The sequence below is a fragment of the Saimiri boliviensis genome, chromosome 12 (genome assembly GCF_048565385.1).
Source record: "Saimiri boliviensis isolate mSaiBol1 chromosome 12, mSaiBol1.pri, whole genome shotgun sequence".
NCBI classification, from domain to species: Eukaryota; Metazoa; Chordata; class Mammalia; order Primates; family Cebidae; genus Saimiri; species Saimiri boliviensis.
This window is the reverse complement of record NC_133460.1, coordinates 25,213,094-25,236,533: the sequence shown is the minus strand read 5'-3', so window position 1 is coordinate 25,236,533 and position 23,440 is coordinate 25,213,094. Positions and strand designations below refer to the sequence as shown.

At 44.2% G+C, this 23,440-nt stretch overlaps 1 protein-coding gene across 6 annotated transcripts in view; it reads left to right on the top strand.

Moving 5' to 3' along the window:
* The first annotated feature begins 328 nt into the window (after positions 1-328).
* Positions 329-23,440, top strand: part of WASHC2C (WASH complex subunit 2C) — a 66,642-nt gene continuing 43,530 nt past the window's right edge. For 5 of the 6 annotated variants that reach the window (XM_039477808.2, XM_039477807.2, XM_039477809.2 and 2 more), the window contains exons 1-8: positions 329-435; positions 537-659; positions 1,977-2,141; positions 12,849-12,911; positions 14,705-14,878; positions 18,056-18,149; positions 19,153-19,214; positions 20,739-20,786. In XM_039477808.2, the coding sequence (XP_039333742.1) occupies positions 433-435; positions 537-659; positions 1,977-2,141; positions 12,849-12,911; positions 14,705-14,878; positions 18,056-18,149; positions 19,153-19,214; positions 20,739-20,786 (732 nt within the window). In that variant the 5' untranslated portion in view covers positions 329-432. The remainder of the gene's footprint in view (positions 436-536; positions 660-1,976; positions 2,142-12,848; positions 12,912-14,704; positions 14,879-18,055; positions 18,150-19,152; positions 19,215-20,738; positions 20,787-23,440) is intronic. The other variant, XM_039477805.2, reaches the window with a different exon arrangement.

Sequence of the window (23,440 nt, the reverse complement as noted above, 5' to 3'; positions counted from 1 at the left end):
CAGCAGACCAGGCCTTTTCCTCCGCCCACAGCGCCGACGTCGCAAGCTCCTAGGCTGGTGGCTCCAGGGACTGCTGGACGTCCCCACTCTCCAGACCCGCCGGACTGGCGGCCAGTGCCATTACAGCGCCGCCGCCTCGGGTGTTGGGCCGCAGAGCCACCCGGCCAACCGGCCTCTGCAGCGCTCCCCGGCGTCGGCCCGGCTAGTGCAGCTTCCCCCGTCCCAACCCAGCCGGGAACCCCAAACTCCACTGCAGTTCCCGTCCGTAGCGTCCTCCCCGCAGCAGCGCAGGTCGGATCACGTGGGGGTGCTGTCACGTGACACCAGGTCACGTGATGCGGCCGCGCCCGGGGCCGCTGGGCTGCGCTTCCGGGGCTCTGCGGTCCTGGTGCGCGGGGGCGGCCTCGGAGCTCACCTAGCCGGGAGGCTGGGATGGTGAGGGCGGCGGGCCGGGCAGGACAGGGAACGGCCTGGGCGGGGGCCGCCGTCCCTGCTGCCTTCAGGCTCAGCCTGTCTCCTGGTGTTTTTCGCTGCAGATGAACCGAATGACCCCCGAGCAGGAGCGGGCGCCGGCGTCCGAGCCCGTGTGGGAGCGGCCGTGGTCGGTGGAGGAGATCCGCAGGAGCAGCCAGAGCTGGTCGCTGGCGGCCGACGCGGGCGTGAGAGGCGGGCCGGGGGACGCGAGGGCGGCAGGGGGGACGCGAGGGCGGCAGGGGGGACGCGAGGGCGGCAGGGGGGACGCGAGGGCGGCAGGGGGGACGCGAGGGCGGCAGGGGGGACGCGAGGGCGGCAGGGGGGACGCGAGGGCGGCAGGGGGGACGCTCGGCCTGCGCGGGAGGACGGGGCCGCGACTGCCCCTGCACCCGGGCCGCCGGGTTGCCCGCCCTCTTAGGAGCACAGGCCCCTCATAGCCCCGGAGAATGCCAGCCTGGCAGCCCCCGGCCGCCGGGGAGAGGGGCGGACCCGGCTCGCGGCCCAGACGCGGCGTTCCCTTCCTTGGGCTTTCTGGCAGGGCCGCTCAGCTCCATGCAGAGGGGGGAGATCCGTTTCCGCCACGCGGAGGGATTGCTCGGGCACTAGGGAGGCGATTCTTGTTGGGGTGGGAGACAGGCCAGTATGTGGGTATCCTTTAGTGAGATTCTTCATGTTGGGGGCCCAAAAAGCTCCCTCAAAACTGTAATTCCAGAGTCCTAAATGAATAGGATTTTTGAATAAGAGTGGTGGCTGGTTATCTAATCGTTGCTCTGTGATGTTGGTAGACTGACAAGCAAAGAGGACCTTTAAAAAGAGACAGGGTTTTGCCCTGTCGCCCAGGCTGGGGTGCAGGTGGCTCAATCTTAGCTCACTGCATCAGTGGGCTCGGGGGCTCAGGTGAACCTCCTACCTCAGCCGCCTGAGTAGCTGGGACTATAGGCGGGCTACACCGCACCTGATTTATTTAATTTTAGTAGAGATGGCGGTCTTGCTATGTTGTCCAGACTGGTCTCCAGCTCCTAGCGTCTAGCGATCACTCCGCCTCAGCCTCCCAAAGTGCTGGGATTACAAGGTGGGCCACCATACCATTAGCTCACTGCCACTCTTTTGATGCGCTTTGTTAGTGATTTTCAATGTCCCTTGGTTTTACTACTTGTCAAAAGGAGCATTCTGGCAGGACACGGTGGCTCACGCCTGTAATCCCAAAACTTTGGGAGGCCGAGGTGGGAGAGTCTCGGGGTCAGGAGTTCGAGACCAGCTTGGCCAACATAGTGAAACCCTGTCGCTACTAAAATTACAAAAGAATTAACTGGGTGTATTGCAATATACAGGCAGGCGCCTGTAATCCCAGCTACTCAGGAGGCTGAGGCAGGAGAATCACTTGAACCTAGGAGGCGCAGGTTGCCGTGAGCCGAGGTAGCATGGATTCTTTTTTGATTTGACATGCGCAGAATAGATACATGTAACATTGATACTATTGTATGTTTATGTTTTTAAAATAGCTACTACAGTTTCTACAGGAATTCTCACAGCAAACTATCTCTAGGACCCATGAAATCAAGAAACAAGTGGACGGACTAATTCGGGAAACCAAAGCCACAGATTGTCGCCTGCATAATGTCTTCAATGACTTCCTTATGCTCTCTAATACCCAGTTCATTGAGAATGTGAGTTATTTAGTTGTATCATAATTATACATCTTTTTTTCAAAGCAGGAGATACTGTAATGTTAAATAACTTACTGTTAGGTTCCCTCCTAAATTTTGGTGGAAGTGTGGTTCTTGGTAATTGAAGCTTTTTTCTCTGGGATTAAATGCCTCTTTTATTTTATTTTATTTTATTTTATTTTGAGACGGAGTTTCGCTCTTGTTACCCAGGCTGGAGTGCAATGGTGCAGTCTCGGCTCACCGCAGCCTCCGCCTCCTGGGTTCAGGCAATTCTCCTGCCTCAGCCTCCTGAGTAGCTGGGATTACAGGCACGTGCCACCATGCCCAGCTAATTTTTTTTGTATTTTTAGTAGAGACAGGGTTTCACCATGTTGACCAGGATGGTCTCGATCTCTTGACCTCGTGATCCACCCGCCTCGGCCTCCCAAAGTGCTGGGATTACAGGCTTGAGCCACCGCGCCCGGCCCAGTGCCTCTTTTTTGTTTGTGAAGTTTTAAGTCTTTTTTTCCAAGCCTCTAAAAAAATCTAATGATAAAATTTTCTTATATTTCAGTGCTTCCATCTTTTGTCAGTTTTGAGAGTAGTCAGCAATTGTGTGGCACTCACACCAGCTTTGTTGTGGCATGATCTGTATACCTGGTTAGACCCTCTGGACACCACATGTGGTTTCAGTTGTTGATTGGGTTATATTCTGGTAAATTATATTCGGGGATATATATGTCTACTTGCAGTATTCTTAACTGAAGTTTATGATGGCTGAACTTAGGATATGGAATCAACTATACACAGCTTACTGAGCTTAAACCCATATGTGAATTTTGTCTATTTACTGAGTTTCTTCTACATGGTAGGGATACATAGGTAAATTACATAGAGCCTCTCTCTTGGCAAATAGTATAATTCCAGCCTACAACGGAAGTAAGTGTGGCTGGAGCAGAGTGGAGACTTAAGAGATAAGGATGGAGAGGTAGCTTAGGTAACAGACCTGTGTTTCTTATAGGGTATTCAACTTTTTGAATATCAGCATTCATTTGTGAAAATAGGATTATTAAAGTAAGCGTCTCCTAAGATTGTTAGATATAAAGTAATAAAAAAATTCAGAATCACAAAATTATTTTAAAAAGACCAAGGTTTAAGATAGTTAAGAGAACACCAGGTAATGCCCCGTAGTCAACTTGTGCAGCATCTTTGTGCATTTTTTAGTAGCTTGGGTTAAATGCCACTTCCTGTCTTTTTTGGAGAGCTATACGTAAAATAAAGATATTAATAAAGGTCTTAGAGATCTCTTTGCCAGTTATTTCCTTTAATAGTAAAGGAGTACTCATGAGTTTGAAAAATAACAAGTATTCAAGTAAAATCAGTAGTTTTCTGATTGTCTACACAGAATGTCTATGCTTAGTCCTGACCGTTTATCTCACTGGAAGAGTCAGGGACTGGTGTGCACAGCCCCATGATGTTTTCATCAAGGTTAATTTCGTGTCCTTTTAAGCACTCCTGTTGTTTTCATTCTGTGCCTTTCTTGCTGGATCAGGTACTTAGCACTTCTCTGCAGTTGGTACTGCAGCACCAGAGTCTGAAAGGATTTGGGAGGTTTCCTTTGTACTCACTGTGCCTGTACCAGATTGGTACTAGATTGGTATCAGATCAACACTTAAGTGGGGAGAAATGGGGAACATCGTAAATTTTTCTGAATCACAATCTTAGGTCTTCTCTTTTCTCCAGCTCTTCTTTTCTAGCCAAGTTTTCTTAGATTCTGAGTTTTCCATGATGTAGTTTTTGTGGAGTTTTTTGGTTTTTACTGTGTTTTGATAACTGTTCTTTATTTATGTCTGCTACTGGGGATTTCCTGTTTTCCATTCATCTCTCCATCCCTTTAGTCTTATTGGGTTTTTTTTTGTTGTCGTTGTTTTGTTTTTTGCAGGTGTCCCCAAGCTATGGCCCCCCTGAGGCCATTTATCTGGCCCCCCGCCACACTTCAGGAAGGGGCACCTCTTTCATTGGTGGTCAGTGAGAGGAGCACAGTATGTGGCGGCCCTCCAACGGTCTGAAGGACAGTGAACTGGCCCCCTGTGTAAAAAGTTTGGGGATGCCTGGTTTTTTGAGACAGAGTCTCACTTTGTCACCCAGGCTGTAGTGCGTGGCATGATCTCGGCTCACTGCAACCTCCACTTTCCAGGTTCGAGCAAGTCTCTTGCCTCAGCCTCCCGAGTAGCTGGGATTACAGGCACCTGCCAGTACTTTTTTTTGTATTTTTAGTATAGGCAGGGTGTCACCATGTTGGCCAGGCTGATTTTGAATTCCTGACCTCAAGTGATCTGCCCATTGCAACCTCTGCCTCCGGGTTCAAGGAGTTCTTCTGCCTCAGCCTCCTGAAGTGCTAGGATTACGGGTGTGAGCCACCGCACCCAGCCCTTAGTGTTCAGTGTGGATGCCCCTTCGCCTTCCAGTCTGCCTTGAGAACTCTTCTCCGGGTATGCTGGTTGCCACTGACAAATCTTAATTACTTCCCAGACCTTCTATAAGGCCACATGCTATACGCTTTTTTCATTTGTGGCAGAGCATGATGATACTGAGAAATGCTTAATAAAACTCTGAAAAAATCTACTTGCTGATACATATTTGTCAGTGATCTGGCTTTTTAATGTTTGTTTGTTTGTTTTCAAATCCTGACATCAGTACTCACATATTACAATTCCAACTTGAATGATAGTGCCATTTAGTTTCATGGTAATTTTTCAAAGTCAGTTAGGTTTGTGGGTTTTATTAATTAGCCTCAGAGGCAGCCACAGAGTTGCAAACTATATTATAAGTTAGTGAAACAATCCAGACTTTCTAGGACAAGAACAGTCAGGACTTTCTAGGGCAAGAGAAATTAGTACCATTAGTAAAAGCTCAAGAGGGGATTCCTAGGGAGAAGAAATGCTAATTAACATTGGCCAGTATTCTAGCGTCTAATTAGAAGGCAACACAGTTCTAAACCTTAATTAGTCTGTTAATTTAGGAATTGCATCCTGAAATACTAAGTGCCATAGTTAATGACTTTAGTTTGTTAAAAGATCTGGTGAGGGAGGATTTTTTCTTTTTAAAGTCCATTGTTTCAAACTCTTAGCTTTGTAAAAAAAAAATTTAATTCCAAAATTAAGTAAATGAACCCATTTATGCCAGAGGTTACAGAGTTTTTTGTGAAAAATCAGACCTTGGCAATGACCTTGAGCAGTAGGATATACATAACTCCCGCAAGCTTAGCATTCCAATAATGGAACACTAGGCATAAATGGGTGAATTTTCCAGATCATCCTCCTATTGATTTATAAAAGCTGAATTTTGGTCATTTTCCCCTCCTTTTCTACTTTTCTATTGACAAAACAGATGGAGTTGTTGAAATTGTCAAGTATTCCGCAATTAGAGAGAAGGAGGTAAAGTCCAAAAGCCTTATTGGGATATAATTTCCTGCACAGGCTTCTCCCCAGCCCCCTAGACCTGCCTTATTTTGCATAATGGCCCTTGCTTTTGACAATCCAGCCTTCTCATTCCTTGAGATACCATATGCCCTGCTGCTAGGGGGCCTTTGCTTACATTGCTTCCTATGCCTCGACCCTTTGATTGACATCTGTCTGTCTTCCAGGTCTCTGCTCAATTATATTACTTCCTCCTGGACCCTCTGCACTAGGCAGACCCTCTGGATAAAAGCACTTGAAGCATCACATGCCATTCTTTAGTAGACTTCTTATAATTGTAATTTTACAGTTTCTGGGATTTGATGAGTTGAACTCTCCTACTAAGTAAAGCCCCATTTTTTTTTTTTTTTTTGAGGTGGAATTTCGTTCTTGTTGCCCAGGCTGGAGTGCAGTAGCGCAGTCTTGGCTCACTGCAATATACCTCTCCCAGGTTCAAGCAATTCTCCTGCCTCAGGCTCCCAAGTAGCTGGGACTACAGGCATGGGACACCATGCTTGGCTAATTTTGTATATTTTTAGTAGAGATGGGGTTTCTCCATATTGGTCAGGCTGGTCTCGAACTCCCAACCTCAGGTGTTCCAGCTACCTCGGCCCCCCAAAGTGCTGGGATTACAGGTGTGAGCCACTATGCCTGGCCTGGAGCCCCATATTTTTTTAACAACAAATACGTTATATTTGTGGAGCCCAACACAAGCCTGATACTTAGGGACCCAGTGAATATTTGAATGAATGAATGAGAGTACACATAAATGAAAAGAACTAGGGCTGTGTATAATCTTACTCTCCAGCCCTGGTTCCTTTTTCCCCAGTTCCCCACCTTTCCCTTTTACCCTGTCTCCCCAGATAAGGAGCAATACCAAAGTTTTTTTTTTTTTTTTGAAACAGAGTCTCCCTCAGGTGCCAGGCTGGAATGCAGTGGCTCGATCTTGGCTCACTGCAACCTCCACCTCCCAGGTTCAAGCAATTCTGCCTCAGCCTCCTGAGTAGCTGGGACTACAGGTGCGTGCCACCATGCCCAGCTAATTTTTGTATTTTTAGTAGAGACGGGGTTTCACCGTGTTGGCCAGGATGGTGTCGGTATCTTGACTTCGTGATCCGCCCACCTTGGCCTCCCAAAGTGCTGGGATTACAGGTATGAGCCACTGTGCCCGGCCAATACCAAAGATATTTAACAGTCCTGGGCATAGCTATCTGACTGTACATTGATCGCAAAACACATGAAGCTTTGAGTTCAACAGGTAAGGATGAAAGAAGTTAGCACTGGTTATCTGCTGTGTGCAAAGTACTTGAGATGCTAGTCCTGCTCTCCCTGAAAAGATCCCATGGGTTTTGGTTTCTTAGATGTCATATTTGGCTTTCTAGCTGCAGGCTTCTGATAGGTAACCATGGTAGCTGCCAGGTCTCAAAGTCTCACTTTTGAAACTTACTTAGTTTTTTGGAGTCCTGACTTTGAAAATTACCAAAATAATTCCTGATCTTTATAGAGCAATTAGGAAAAGTTAGAAAAAGAAAAATCATCTGACATTTCCTCAGCTAGAGGGGAGCCTCTCAATGTTTAGCACATGTGTATCTACATATACATAGAGATTTTTTTTTTTGAGACAGAGTTTCGCTCTTGTTGCCCAGACTATAGTGCAGTGGCACAACCTTAGCTCACTGCAACCCCCGCCTTCCTGTTTCAAGCTATTCTCCTGCCTCACCCTCCCGAGTAGCTGGGATTATAGGCACCCACCACCATGCCCAGCTAATTTTTATATTTTTAGTAGAGACAGCGGAGGGTGAGGGGTCCAGGCTGGTCTCAAACTCCTGACCTTAAGATCAGCCCGCCTCAACCTCCCGAAGTGCTGGGATTACAGGTGTGAGCCACTGTGCCTGACCCTAGCACATATATTCTAAGTCTATTCCCCATACAGACATCAGGCTTAAAAGAATTGAACTTACCAAAAAAATCAAATACCCCAAATTAACCAACCATTGAACATTTCATTATATTACTTTATGTTCTTTTTTTTTTTTTAAACTTTAACCTTTTCTTTTTTTTGTTGTTTTTTTGAGACGGAGTCTCATTCTGTCGCCCAGGCTGGAGTGCAGTGGCGCCATCTCAGCTCACTGCAGCCTCTCCCTCCCGGGTTCAAGTGATTGTCCTGCCTCAGCTGCTGAGTACCCGGGACTACAGGCACGTGCCACCATGGCCAGCTAATTTTTTGTATATTTAGTAGAGACGGGGTTTCACTGTGTTAGCCAGGATGATCTCGATCTCCTCACATCATGATCCGCTTGCCTTGGCCTCCCAAAATGCCGGGATTACAAGCAGGAGCCATTGCGCCCAGTCAACTTTAACCTTTTCTAGATGACTCTGTGTGTGTGTGTGTGTGTGTGTGTAGTTACATTTGCAGCCTACTTTTGTTAATGTGAACTTAACACATCTTTGAGACTTTCGTGAACTGCATTTTTTTTGTTCTTAAACCATATAATAATCCTCCAATATTAAATGTTACTTATGAAGTGTTTCATAAATAGAGAAAAGTTTAGAGAGAAACCACAAGTGCTAAGTAGATGCAGCACCTAGCATCAGTAGTTTGATATTTTGCCACATTTGCTTCAAAGGTGCCAACCCTCCATATTTGTCCTTAACTCTAATCATTTTCGATGGGGATTCATTGGTATCTCTGGCTTTTTCATTCTTTTTTTGTTTCTGAGACAGGATCTCCCTCTGTTGCCCAGGCTGGAGTTCTGTGGTGCAAACACAACTCACTGCAGCCTCAAACTCCTGGGTTTAAGCCATCCTCCACCTCAGCCTCCCGAGTAGCTGGGAACACAGGTGTTCACTGCCATGCCTAGCTAACTTTTAATTTTTTTTTACTTAGAGAGGGTTTTAATTTTTATCCCTTATAGACAACCTTTATTGTGTAGTAGTTCTTTTCTTCACTGACTATTGTATATGGATGTTTGTGTATGTTTATTTGAAAATAAAATCAGGCCTCCATGGAATTGTGGGTCTGTTTCTGCCCTCTGCTGTTTGTTTTGTTTCTATGCTGTCTGCCAGTATCATAATCTTAAACACTGCAGAATTCTAATGTCTTAATAGGGCAAGTCCCTATAATCTCTTTCTATTCAGAATTGTCACGGTTATCAGTCTGTGGCTTTTTACTTTTCTCTGTGAATTTGAGAGTTATCTTTATTTATTTTTTTATTTTTTTGAGATGGAGTTTCACTCTTGTTGCCCAGGCTGGAGTGCAGTGACACAATCTCAGCTCACTGCAGCCTCCACCTCCCAAGTTTAAGAGATTCTCCTGCCTCCTGAGTAGCTGGGATTACAGGCCCCTCCACCATGCCTAGCTAATTTTGTGTTTTTAGTAGAGATGGGTTTCGCCATGTTGGCCAGGCTGATCTCAAACTCCTAACCACCTCGGCCTCCAAAGCGCGGGATTACCGGCAGGAGCCACTAGCAAAGTGGTAGCAAAGCAGTGGGATTATTTTACTATATTGTGCCACAGAATATTTTATTAGCTTTTGATTGGAATTGCATAGAATTATAAATTTGGTGTTGTGACTTTCTGCTGGAAATCTTGATACCAAGGACATTCTGATGTTTGCATTTATGATAATTTTCATTGGAGCTAAATTTCAATAAGTAGAAGTTTTGGTCAGAGGATGTGATCATTGAAAAACAACGTTGTTTGATCAGATTGGCAGATATTTTTAAATGGGTGGACAGCAGTAATCACTGGCAAAGATTTGGGTAATGGGCACTTGAGCACATTGCTAGTGACAGGGAGTTCTACACATTTGTGCATAGAATCTGGAAATTGCTATTAAGATTAAAAAACCAGTTTCAGCTGGGCACAGTGGCCCACACCTGTAATCCCAGCACTTTGGGAGACCAAGGCCAGTGGATCACTTAAGTCAGCCTGGCCAATGTTGTATCCAAGTGAGTTATAGAAGAAACACCACGCTCTGAGTTTCAAATTAAGAGTCCTTTATTCTCTCAGCCCAGAGGAAGGGGCTTGATTTCCCTTTATACTTAATTTAGGTAGGGGAGGGGGAGCCTAGCTGAAGCAGAATTTTACAGAGGCAGAACAAGCAAGTTAGATAAGGAAGCTGGTAACCAGTGGGCTGGAGGTTCCCAGGATTGTTGGTTGCTAAGGGTATTTCCATACAATCACGAAGAGGGTTGCAGGGGGAACTTTCCATAGAATCAATCACCAAGGAAGGTATTCAGAATAGCAGGTAGGCTTGCCAAGCAGGATGTGGTTACAGTTGTTACAGGTACTGTGAACAGTGTGAACCACTTTTAACTGTTCAAAGCTTTGAGTGCAGCTTGACCCAGTAAGGCGTGTGAGGGGGCCAAGGCAGGGAGGGAGAAGCCAAGCTGGAGCCTACTGCCAAGATGGAGTCATTTAGGCTAACACAGGCTAGGTTATGACACCAACGTGGTGAAACCCCATCTCTACTAAAAACGAAAAAAGCAAAGATAAATTAGCCGGCCGTGGTTGTACATGCCTGTAATCCCAAATACTCGGGAGGCTGAGGCAAGAGAGTTTTTTGAGCCTGAGAATTGGAGGTTGCCGTGAGCAAAGATCATGCCACTGCGCTCCAGCCTTGGTGGCAGAGCTAGACTCTGTCTCTAAATAAATAAATAAGCAGGAAGGGTAAGAGAGTTCTAAATATGTTCAATCACCAAGGAAGGTATTCAGAATAGCAGGTAGGCTTGCCAAGCAGGATGTGGTTACAGTTGTTACAGGTACTGTGAACAGTGTGAACCACTTTTAACTGTTCAAAGCTTTGAGTGCAGCTTGACCCAGTAAGGCGTGTGAGGGGGCCAAGGCAGGGAGGGAGAAGCCAAGCTGGAGCCTACTGCCAAGATGGAGTCATTTAGGCTAACACAGGCTAGGTTATGACACCAACGTGGTGAAACCCCATCTCTACTAAAAACGAAAAAAGCAAAGATAAATTAGCCGGCCGTGGTTGTACATGCCTGTAATCCCAAATACTCGGGAGGCTGAGGCAAGAGAGTTTTTTGAGCCTGAGAATTGGAGGTTGCCGTGAGCAAAGATCATGCCACTGCGCTCCAGCCTTGGTGGCAGAGCTAGACTCTGTCTCTAAATAAATAAATAAGCAGGAAGGGTAAGAGAGTTCTAAATATGTACACATGTCTGCATATATTTGTGTAACAGCCTCAGGAAACAAAGAGCACACACACCAAGCTTAAAATGGGTATTCTAAGGATCAGGTTGTGAGTAGGGAGGGAACTATTTGAGAATACATCTCTTTTACATGTGCCTTTAATATTGACTTAAAATTTAAAAAGTGATATAGAATTAACGTACCATAAAATTCACTTCTTTAAAAAGTATGCAGTTTGGTGGATTTTAGTATACTCAAATTGTAATCATGACCACTGTCTAATGCCAGAAGATTTTCATCAGTTCATTTATATTGACTTTTAATTTATTTCTTCTTAAAAATTTTTAAATTTCATTTTATTTTTGAGATAGGGTCTCACTTTGTCACCCAAGCTGGAATGCAGTGGTGCGATCAGAGGTCACTGCAGCCTTTACCTCCTGAGCTCCGGTGATCCGCCTGACTCAACCCCACAAGTAGCTAGAATTACAAGTGCACACCACTACACCTAGCTAATTTTTGTGGGGTTTATTTTTGTGGGGGGTATCGATGAGGTCTCACTGTGTTGCCCAGGTTGATCTTGAACTCCTGAGCTCAAGTGATCCCCTCGCCTCAGTCTCTGAGAGTGCTGGCCTTAAAGGCATGAGCCACTGTGCCTGGCCTATATTGACATTTTATAAAAAGCATGTTGTACTTGAGTAGTTTTTAAAAAATAAAAATAATTAAAATAATTTAAATAAAAATAATTAAAACAAAACAAAACAAAACAAAACAAAAACCCCAAAAACAGGAATCCCAGTGATTTGTCAGAGCAGTAGGTCTGTTCTGGAAAACAGAGTTTTGCCTGTCTGTGCTGTCAGGGTCAGTCAAATGCCCAGCCTTTCTGGCAAGTCAGTGGTAGATTTTTCTCTCTGCTTTCATACAAATGAGATAACAAAATTGTAGCAGCCATTTTAAGTAACTGAATGAAAATAAATTTTGCCTTTACCATTCATTGTTCAAAATCCTAAAGTTCTTGCTTCTTAATTGATAAATTTCACCAGTGGACATTCTCTGTAGCCTGGGGCAAGAATACTGCCCATCAACATTATTATCTGCCCATCAACATTATTAGGTTAAATGAAAAGTTGTGAAAACTGATATCTTACTGTTTTGCAACTCTTGGTTTACAAGGAGGTTAAATTTTCATCATGTTTCCTAGTCATTTTGTAGCAGGAGCAGCCGCGGGAAACTTGTACACCGAATAAATGAGGAAGGTTTATTCGGCCAGGAGCAAGGTGGCATAGTTGCCTAATAGCCAAGCTCATCTAACAAAGGGAGGTTCAGCCTTTATATAGGCTTATACTTTAGATGTTACATGTGGAAGAATCTTAGGTTCATAGCTTTAGGATTCACATGTGAAAACGTTTCTGGTTTGATCTTATTTTCAGTAAAAATAGTGCCTTCTGGAGAGCTTTCCCCAAGGCCTAGCCTGTCACCTACGGGAAGGTAAAACCGGAGACACCAGTCGGTCAACCTTTTCTTCTACTGAAATGCAGCATGAGAGTCAAAGGGGAAGTTGATCTGAGAAGCCTGGGTCTCCCTCTTCAGTTTGTATTTAAAAACAATTTTATTTTTTTTATTTATTTATTTTTTTTGGTGAATGAAGTATTCACGGACACCCACTGGTAGTGGCATAGTGGCCTCAGCCCTTTGTTGTGTCCCTCCCACTCCCCAACGGAGTCTGGCTTTGTCGCCCAGGCTGGAAGTACAGTGGTGTGATCTTGGCTCACTGCAACCTCCGCCTCCCAGGTTCAAGCAGTTCTCCTGCCTCAGCCTCCTGAGTAGCTAGGATTACAGGTGTGTACCACCACACTCCGCTAATTTTTTTATTTTTTAGTAGATACAGGGTTTCACCATGTTGGCCAGGCTTGTCTTGAATGCCAGACCTCGTGATCTGCCCACCTTGGCCTCCCAAAGTGCTGGGATTACAGGTGTGAGCCACCACACCCAGCCAAGCCATTTGTTGAATAACCATTTCCTTCTCCGTCTTTGTCTTTATTTACTGTGTATTTAATTCTTGTATTGTGTGATTTATTTCCAATGACGTGTTCACCTTTTAACATTGAGTTTTCTTCCATATTTAGCGTGTATACGATGAAGAAGTGGAGGAGCCAGTACTCAAGGCTGAGGCAGAAAAAACAGAGCAGGTACTTGTATGAAATCACTCTTCAGCTGAGTTTCTGACTTTGAGAAATGTGATGGAGATCGATGTATTATGAGGGTACTAGGGATGGTGGGTGGGGGAGGGAAAGGGAGGTACTGCTCCTGCAAGAGGGGATTCTTTCCTTTGTTTCTGAAGTGTAGTTTATTAACTAATACAGAGATCAGATCCTTGAATTCTGGCATAAAAATAGAGTAGAAGTCCGCAAACAATTGTAAAGGGCCAGATAGTAAGTATTACAGATTTGGAGAGTTACAGAGGTCATTTTTTTGCTGTGGCTTCCTGTGTTACAGTTGCACTGACCCACTTCTTCCTGAGGTCTTCTCACACCAGAGCCCAGAACATAGCTAAGAGGTTCTGGGTCACACTGACTTCTTAGCACTCCAGCAGGGATTCCTTTTTCTTCCACTCAGGAAGGCACAGTGGACTGTGAATAAGTTTATTATGGGAGTAGCTTTGAATTCACTGTCATTTATTCAGAAAATATGTATCACCTGTAAAGGTTGGTGCTTTGTCACAATTATTACTTGTAACAGGTGAAGCTGTTAGACTAGGAAAGGGTATTAGAAACCAGCTATAGCTCTGCCTGTTCCCAGCTTTTTTTTTTTTAAAACAGTTTATATTAAAAACAAATTTTTTTTTTTTTTTTTTGAAATGGAGTCTCACTCTGTTGCCCAGGCTGGAGTGCAGTGGCACAATCTCAGTTCATTGCAACCTCTGCCTCCCAGGTGCAAGAGATTCTCCTGCCTCAGCCTCCAAGTAGCTGGGACTACAGGCCCGTGTCACCATGCCCAGCTAATTTTTTTGTAATTTTAGTAGAGACAGGTTTTCACTGTGTTGGGCAGGCTCGTCTCAAACTCCCGACCTCAAATGATCCACCTGCCTCGGCCTTCCAAAGTGCTAGGATTACAGGCGTGAGCCACCGCACCCAGCCAACCCCCTTTTGATGTAGAACAAATTTATAAAATAATTGTAATTGTCCACTATTTTTTTGTCTTTTTAAAACTATAATGGAAAAATGAGACCCCTGGGTATTTTCTTCTAAGTCTTACCTCCTAAAATTACCCAAGAGACCGTTAACCAACGCTCGTGAGATAGTCATGGTGAATCTGAGAATATAGACCCGTTACTCCTCCAGCAGTGGGGAAGTAGCATGCCATTCATTGTTAGGGCACTTCTCCACACAGTAACTGTCGCACCTCTGCTTTTGTAGATGATGACTGATCCTGGAGCTCTGGGACCTTAAGTAGTTCAATGCATGTCTAGAAAGGGGCAAAGTTGGGATTTAAAACTTGCTGTCTTTTTTTTTTTTTTTGGAGTCGGAATGTTGCTCTGTAACCCAGGCTGGAGTGCAGTGGCGCGACCTCGGCTCACTGCAGCCTCAACCTTCCGGGTTCAAGCAATTCTCCTGCCTCAGCCTCCTGAGTAGTGGGATTACAGGCACATGCCACCATGCCCAGTTAAGTTTTGTATTTTTAATAGAGATGGGGTTTCACTGTGTTGGCCAGGTTGGTCTTGAACTCCTGACCTTGTGATCCGCCTGCCTCAGCCTCCCAAAGTGCTGGGATTACAGGTGTGAGCCACTGTGCCTGGCCAAAACTCAAAACTTGCAGTCTTACTCCAAAGTCTGTGTCAAGGCATTCAGCAGAATTTGACTTTGTTAATTTTTTAATTAACTTTTTTGGAGCTCAAGGCTAGGCTTTAGAGAACATTCACAGTATTCTCGTGGGGAGGTATCAGTTTATTGGAGACCCATAATGCATGGTATTTGTTTTGTAGGAGAAGACTCGAGAGCAGAAAGAAGTAGATCTCATTCCTAAAGTCCAGGAGGCTGTGAACTATGGCTTACAAGTATTGGACAGTGCCTTTGAGCAACTTGATATCAAAGCAGGAAACTCAGACTCGGAGGAAGATGATGCTAATGGACGGGTGGAACTGATCCTTGAACCAAAGGTAAAGACATTCAACTTAAATATTTAGTGTGCACCTGTTATGTTTGGGCTACTTTACTTGGGCACACGATTAGTAAGTAATGGAGTTAACGTTTAGGAAGTGAGTATGTCACTTAGCAGTCTCACTTTGACTCCACCAGAAAGACTCGCTTTTCCCAAGCACTAGTGGAGTGCAAGGCAGCATGTCAAGTTGGGGGTGCAAAGATGCAGGGCATGGCTTCTGCTCTCGAGGTGTGTGTCGAAGGTCTGGTGGGAGAGTGAAGACATTCATACCAGTAACCGTTATAAATGCTCTGAGAGAGACTTGACTTCCAGCTGGAACTCTGGGGCAAAGGTGATATTTGAATTGGGATTTGAAGGATGGGTAGGCTGGAGAGAGAGAGAGAGTGTTGGGAACCTGAAATGTAGCTTGGGCTAAGGAAGACGGCAGAAGAGCTGAAAGGCATTTGGGTTGTTTCCAGCTTGGGCAGTTATTAAATATAAATGAAGCTGCTGTGAGCATTCCTGTCCAGGCCCCCTCCTAGCCTAGTGAGTGTTGGTTGCTTGACTACGACTTTCTCCCACATTGTTCAAGGACATAATTGGGGCAACACAGAGTCTCAGTGGTGAACACAGAAAGTTGCCACAGTGATTTTGAGAAAGAGCCCTTGTGACACATAGGGCCTTTTGAATTAAAACATGCCACAGAACCAAACTTTTTTTTTTTTTGAGAGGGAGTCTTGTTGTGTCACCCGGGCTGGAGTGCAGTGGTGCAATCTCAGCTCGCTGCAGTCTCCGCCTCATGATTCAAGTGATTCTCTTGCCTCAGCCTCTTGAGTAGCTGGGATTACAGGCACCCACCACTACGCCCAGCTAATTTTTGTATTTTTAATAGATATGGCAAGGGGGGTTTCACCATGTTGGCCAGGCTGATCTTGAATTCCTGACCTCAGGTGGTCCACCCGCCTCAGCCTCCGCAAGTGCTGGGATTACAGATGTCAGCCACTGCATCTGGCCTGAAACACCGGACTCTTCTAATGATTCTTTAGATTCATATTTCTTTTCCAGTTTGAGCTTTGCTGTGTCACATCGAAGTGAGGCAGATGGTTTGGTACTGAGCAGCCCACTTGCTGCTTGGCTTTTCACTGTATTCCTCTAAAAGTCAGCTGTGGACTCTGGGAAATGTATTGCCTGGGCCACACTTGATACTTCCAAGACACACAGCGCTTTCTCTTTTTTTCCCCCTGGCAAAAAAAGTTGTGAAGGTACACTTTTTTTTATAGGAGGATTTGGGAATGTCTCTGAGTCAGTGAGAATTAGTCCAAATTCACACTGTCTTTGCTTTATACACCATTGGTTGCTGTGACATTGTTGACCCTTTACATTAACCATCCCAGTCTTTCTGTTCTTGTATGAAACATCAGAATTATTCTTCCCTGCTCCAGGGTCCTTTGACAAGGAAGAGTTATTATTGTCAAAGGGCAATGCCTTACAGGGGACAGGGCAGCTTTTCCTCCACCAGTGGAGGTAGGAGGCGGTCCAAGCATGGAGCACTTTCTTGATTCTACTTTTTTTTTTTTGAGACAGAGTTTCCCTTTTGTTGCCCAGGCTGGAGTGCAGTGGCATAACCTCGGCTCACTGCAGCTTCTGTCTCCTGGGTTCAAGCGATTCTCCCGCCTCAGCCTTCTGAGTAGCTAGGATTATAGACATGCACCATGACACCTGGCTAATTTTTGTATTTTTAGTAGAGACGGTTTCACCATGGTGACCAGACTGGTCTTGAACTCCTGACCGCAAGTGATCCACCCACCCCAGCATCCCAGAGTGCTGGGATTACAGGCATGAGCCACTGCACCCAGCCTAATCTATTTTTATATTAAAAATTATATATATATATTTTTTGCTCAGTAGCACTGCTTTTTAGAAGACAGCTCGCCAGAGGTTCAGTTTCTTTCCTTGGTCCTCCTCCTCTTGGACCTTATGCTAGGACGTTGCACCCTTTTCCCTGTTCGCTTGCTGCTGAAAAACTTTTGGAAGGCTTTTGCCATTTTTGTTAAATTTTGTTAATCCGGCCCTTGGAGAGGGAGATTCTGTGTGATTCAGCTTTATCTTGCCATCCTTTTTTTTTTTTTTTTTGAGATGGAGTTTCACGATTGTTGCCCGGGCTAGAGTGCGAATGATCTTGGCGCACTGCAACCTCCACTTCCCAGGCTTAAGTGATTCTCATGCCTGAGCCTCCCAAGTAGCTGGGACTACAAGGGGCACGCCACCACACCTGGCTAATTTTTTTGTATTTTTAGTAGAGACGGGGTTTCACCATGTTGACCAGGCTGTTCTCAAACTCCTGACTTCAGGTGATCCATCTGCCTTGGCCTCCCAAAGTGCTGGGATTATAGGCATGAGCCATGGTGCCTGGCCTTACCTTGGCATTTTTATCTAGGATTTGACTTTTTAAAAAATCAGTGAAAAAAAGAAGTTTTTGGCTGGGCTCAGTGGCTCATGCCTGTGATCCCATGACTTTGGGAGGCTGAGGCGGGTGGATCACAAGGTCAGGAAACCATCCTGGCTAACATGGCGAAACCCCGTCTCTACTAAAAATACAAAAAAAAATTAGCGGGCGGAGGGTGGTGGTGGGCTCCTGTAGTCCCAGCTGCTCAGGAGGCTGAAGCAGAAGAATCACTTGAACCTGGGAGGGGGAGGTTGCAGTGAGCTGCGATTGCGCCACTGCACTCCAGCCTGGGTAACAGAGTGAGACTCTGTCTCAAAAAAAAAAGAAAAGAAAAGAATTTTCTTTTTTTTTTTTTGGAGACAGAGTTTTGCTGCTGGGTTCAGGCAATTCTCCTGCCTCAGCCTCCTGAGTAGCTGGGATTACAGGCACGCCCCACCATGCCCAGCTAATTTTTTTGTATTTTTAGTAGAGACGGGGTTTCACCATGTTGACCAGGATAGTCTCGATCTCTTGACCTTGTGATCCACCCACCTCGGCCTCCCAAAGTGCTGGGATTACAGGCGTGAGCCACCGCGCCCGGCCGAAAAGAATTTTTTTAATTTTTAACTTTTAGTCCTGCTGTGTTTCTTATTCTCCTCCTTTGTTATGTAACTTGTTTCGGGTAGTCAGATGGACCAAGATGTCTCGTGGCACGTGTAAATTTGTTTTCAACCGAAACATTTGACGGCTTATTCCTTTCGTGATGTACAGGATCTGTACATTGATCGTCCTTTACCGTATCTCATTGGGTCAAAGCTGTTCATGGAGCAAGAAGATGTAGGTCTTGGAGAGCTGTCCAGTGAAGGTACTTTTCTTCACCAAATAATTTTGTTAGTTTTAACATTTCTTTTTTTATTTTAAAATAATTTCAAACTTTAAAGTTTTAAGATTAAAGAACTCACATATACCCTGCACTCAGGTTTACCAGTTAACATTTCACCACATTTGTTTTATTGTTCTCTACATATACGTAATATTTTGTCTTGAACCTATTTGGGAGACATAATATTCATGCCATTACTTCTAAATGTTTCTCTGTGTGTTTTCTTTCTCTGTCTTTTTTTTTTTTTCTCTTTGAGCCAGTTTCGTTCTTGTCACCCAGGCTGGAGTGCAGTGGCGCAATCTCGGTTCACTGCAACCTCCACCTTCTGGGTTCAAGCAGTTCTCCTACCTCAGCCTCCTGAGTAGCTGGGATTACAGTCACCCACCACCATACCTGGCTAATTTTTGTATTTTTAGTAGAGACAGCGTTTTACTACGTTGGCCAGGTTGGTCTCAAACTCCTGACTTCAGGTGATCCTCTGTGTGTGTTTTCTAAGACCAAGGACATCCCTTTGTATAACTATAGTAGAATTACAAAAGCCAGGACATTATCTATTATCCAATCTGCTATGTTCGCATTTTGCCGTTTGTCCCAGTGGCACCCTTTACAGTCTCTCTCTTGTTCTCTGGTCTAGGACTCTATCCAAGGCCGGTTACCACATTTAGTTGTCAAATCTCCAGTTATCTTTTAGTCTGATGCTGTTTCTCAGCCTTTCTTTGCTTTTTATGACCTTGACATCTGTAAAGAGTACAAGCCAGTTTTTTTTCTTTGTAATGAATAATTTTTTTGAGGAGAGATACTTAGACTACATAAATATGTAATTCCTTACCATAATGAAGACACTTTTAATTCCAGTAAATGGGTATAAATGGTTTTATCAAGATCTCTGTGATGCTATTGTATGGTGGCTTGTGATTTTGAGAAGGAGCTAAGGACATTTTCTTGTGAATGTTGGTGTGGTGACCCTTATCTCTCTTCTCAACAGAAGGCTCTGTAGGCAGTGATCGTGGCAGTATTGTGGACAGTGAGGAAGAGAAAGAAGAAGAGGTAAGGGCTGTTTGGTATGACCAGGTCACGGTGAGCAGCAAGCTTAAGATGGGCCTAGCAGGCTAAGTAAATAACAACTGTGAATTTGTAATCTGTTTCCATAAAGCTTTTTTTTTTTTTTTTTTTTTTTTTTTTTTTTTTTTTTGAGACGGAGTTTTGCTTTTGTTACCCAGGCTGGAGTGCGATGGCGCGATCTCGGCTCACCGCAACCTCCGCCTCCTGGGTTCAGGCAATTCTCCTGCCTCAGCCTCCTGAGTAGCTGAGATTACAAGCACGCGCCACCATGCCCAGCTAATTTTTTGTGTTTTTAGTAGAGACGGGGTTTCGCCATGTTGACCAGGATGGTCTCGATCTCTCGACCTCGTGATCCACCCGCCTGGGCCTCCCAAAGTGCTGGGATTACAGGCTTGAGCCACTGCGCCTGGCCTTCCATAATGCTTTTAACAGTGATAGAAGCTACATTTTGAGTTATTTTAATCTAAGGTTAGATTTCCTTTTTGCCTTATATACAATAATCAGGAAAGCTGCTATAATTTGTTTCACTATAATGCTACTTCCCACCTTGACACCAAATTCCTCCTTCACCCAATATATTTTTGAGAAGGACAGCTTAGGTGTTTTGGTGGAATCTCTGTCTTCGAATAATGCTAAGGAAAAAAATACATACATTTAGAACTTTCATCAACTATAAAACGTAGAACAGGATATGCTGAAGGCAACCACTTGCATTCTGTTTTGCTGCTGTTTCTAGTGCCTTCATATCCACAGAGCATAATCTCATTTCTTAGTCTGGAGTTTGAGTCTGTGGGCCTTGACCACAGTTGAATCTGCAGTTGTTCTTTAGATGGGATATTCGTTATTGCAAGGGACACAGCCATGTTGAAGGAGAGTCCTTGAGTGTGGGATTTCTGAAAGGAGACAGTGTTGTGTGCGTGCTTTTCTCTTCTCATTGGTCCACTCTCCCTCCCCTGCCCTTCTTCCAGCCGTACAAAGAAAAACCTGATAGCCGGAAATAAGCTTTCTTTAGTAACTCTTAGCTAAATTCCTTGCTTTTAGCCATGGATGTAGGTTTTTACTAAATTGCTGGTAGCAAATACTAATGTTCCCTTCTTAGGCCTAATGAAGTAGTTGTCCTATCAAGAGGAACTAGAGACTTTATAGTCCAAAATGTAAAATAATACAAACTGACTTTTGATAATTTAGTTAGTTAAATGTGCAATTCTTACTTTAAATCCAAAGGCAAGAGTTGAAAGTGCTGGTGATCTGAGCAAATTGTTAGAGGCATTTAAGTGAGCCACAACAATAACATGTTAACTGGAACAATCCTTGACAGTGTTGCCAACTGCCCCGCTTATCTGCACCTTGATACTAAGGTGACCCGTAGTCAGTACAAAGACTGAGTGTCAGAGCTTTTTCTCTACCTGACATGGAATCAGCCTGGCCCAGAGACTTAGACCTGAAATCATTTCTGTGCTTCAAAGTAAAGCCTGTTTAACAGCAAAGCCTTTTTTTTCCCCTCCAAAGGAGTCAGACGAAGATTTTGCCAATCATAGTGACAATGATCAAAACCAGGTAAGGCTCATGTATTGAAATGACTTTGTTTTTACATTTTATTTGAAGCATAGTATGTATATTAAAATTACTTTTGAGTGATTTATGACTAAGTGAGGATTTTTTCAGTATACAACTTATTTTCCTTTCGGCATTTCATGTATTTAGGCTATTTCCTTTGTATATTTTTTTCCCAATTTTCCTTTATAGTTTATCTCCATTTTTCTTAGAAAACAAAGAAATAAGAAACAAACTGGAAAATAGAGCCTCTAAAAGAAGACTCAGCTACCCAAACTGAACTGCTTTGCATGAGTCCCTCTCCTGAGTCCCCCTCTCCTGTGTCCCCTCTCCTCTTTTAAAACTGAAGACAAGCTAGTAGTGACATTAATGAATATTCACAAGATGAAAACTTCTGACCCTACTGCCTTAGTACAGTTATCTTAATTTTTGAATATCTGTCTAAGGGCATATTCTTTTCATAGTATGCATATTTTATTTTCTGCCCTTTTATGTTAACATTTCATAAATGTTTCCTTATTTTATTTTATTTTTTGAGATGGAGGTTTGCTCTTGTCGGCCAGGCTGGAGTGCAATGACGTGATCTCGGCTCACTGCAACTTTTGCCTCCAGGATTCAAGCAATTTTCCTGCCTCAGCCTCCTGAGTAGCTGGAATTACAGGCGCTCACCACCATGCCGGCTAATTTTTTTGTTTTTATTAGAGATGGGGTTTTACCATGTTGGCCAGGCTGGTCTTGAACTCCTGATCTCAGATGATCCACACACCTCAGCCTCCCGAAGTGCTGGGATTACAGGCATGAGTCACCATGTCCAGCCTCCTTATTTAAAAAATTCTTTGCAGTTTACTTTGTATAGTCTTTGCTATATACTTTTAAACATAGGATACTGTCATAGCATCTAAATGTATAAGGGAAAGAGTTTTATTTTTGATGTAATAATGTATTCAATTTTCTTTTCTTTTTTTGGGACAGAGTCTGACTCTGTTGCCCAGGCTGAAGTACAGTGGTGTGATCTTGGCTCACTGCAGCCTCCACCTCCAGGGTTCAAACCATTCTTATGCCTCAGCCTCCCTGAGTAGCTGGGACTACAGGTGTTTGTCACTACACCTGGCTAATTTTTTGTATTTTTAGTAGAGACGGGATCTTCCCATGTTTCCTAGGCGAGTCTTGAACTCCTGAGCCCAGGCAATCCACCCACCTCAGCCTCTCAGAGTACTGAGATTATAGGGTGAGCCCCATGCCCAGCCAGTATTTTCATACATAAAATCCTTTGCTTCTGTGAACTGTTTCTTCAGAATAAAGTGGTATAGAATTATTAACATAACTCTTAATGTCTAGTGGACCTTCTAAATTACAGATTATGCATGTTGATTTTCCTACAATCTCATTACTGGGGTGATGATTTAAAAATTTTTTTTTTTGCTAAAAATATGCATTTAAATTTTTTAATTGGGAAATATTTTTTTCACAAAAATCAAAGGATTTTGCATTTTCTGGTTGGTACTGTATTTTTCTAGTTGTATTCATAAATGTGATTGGTCTTTATAATTTTAATAATCAGTCTTTCTTCATAAGATATTTGTTTCTATGGAATTTCCTATTAAAATCTGCAAATGCAAACAGTTTTTCTTTTTTTGAAACTGAGTCTCGCTCTGTCCCCCAGGCTGGAGTGCAGTGGCACAATCTTGGCTCACTGCAACTTCTACCTTCTGGGTTTAAGTGATTCTCGTGCCTCAGACTCCCAAGTAGTTGGGATTATAAGCATGTGCCACCATGCCCAGCTAGTTTTTATATTTTTTTTTTTTTTTTTTTTTTTGAGACGGAGTTTCGCTCTTGTTGCCCAGGCTGGAGTGCAATGGCGCGATCTCGGCTCACCGCAACCTCTGCCTCCTGGGTTCAGGCAATTCTCCTGTCTCAGCCTCCTGAGTAGCTGGGATTACAGGCACACGCCACCATGCCCAGCTAATTTTTAGTATTTTTAGTAGAGACGGGGTTTCACCATGTTGACCAGGATGGTCTCGATCTCTCGACCTCGTGATCCACCCGCCTCGGCCTCCCAAAGTGCTGGGATTACAGGCTTGAGCCACCGTGCCCGGCCTTAGTTTTTATATTTTTAGTGGAGATGGGGTTTCGCCACATTGGCCAGGCTGATCTTGAACTCCTGACCTCGGGTGATTGCCTGCCTCAGCCTCCCAAAGTTCTGGGATTACAGGTGTGAGCCACCATGCCTGGCCACAAACAGTTTTTCTTTCTTTCTTTCTTTCTTTCTTTCTTTCTTTCTTTCTTTTTTTGAGACAGAGTTTCACTCTTGTTGCCCAGACTGGAGTGCAGTGGCGTGATCTCGGCTCACTGCAACTTCCATCTCCCAGGTTCAAGCAGTTCTTCAGTCTCAGCCTCCCTAGTAGCTGGGATTACAGGCGCCTGCCACCACATCCAGCTAATTTTTATATTTTTAGTAGAGACAGTTTCACCATGTTGGCCAAGCTGATCTTGAACTCATAACCTCAGGTGATCCATTCGTCTTGGCCTCCCAAAGTGCTGGGATTACGGGCATGAGTCACCACGCCTGGCCACAAACAGTGTTTCAAAACAGTACAATATAGTGATTAAAAACACCTGCTTATGCAGCAGGTTGGTTCTGTGTGCTGCAGCCAACC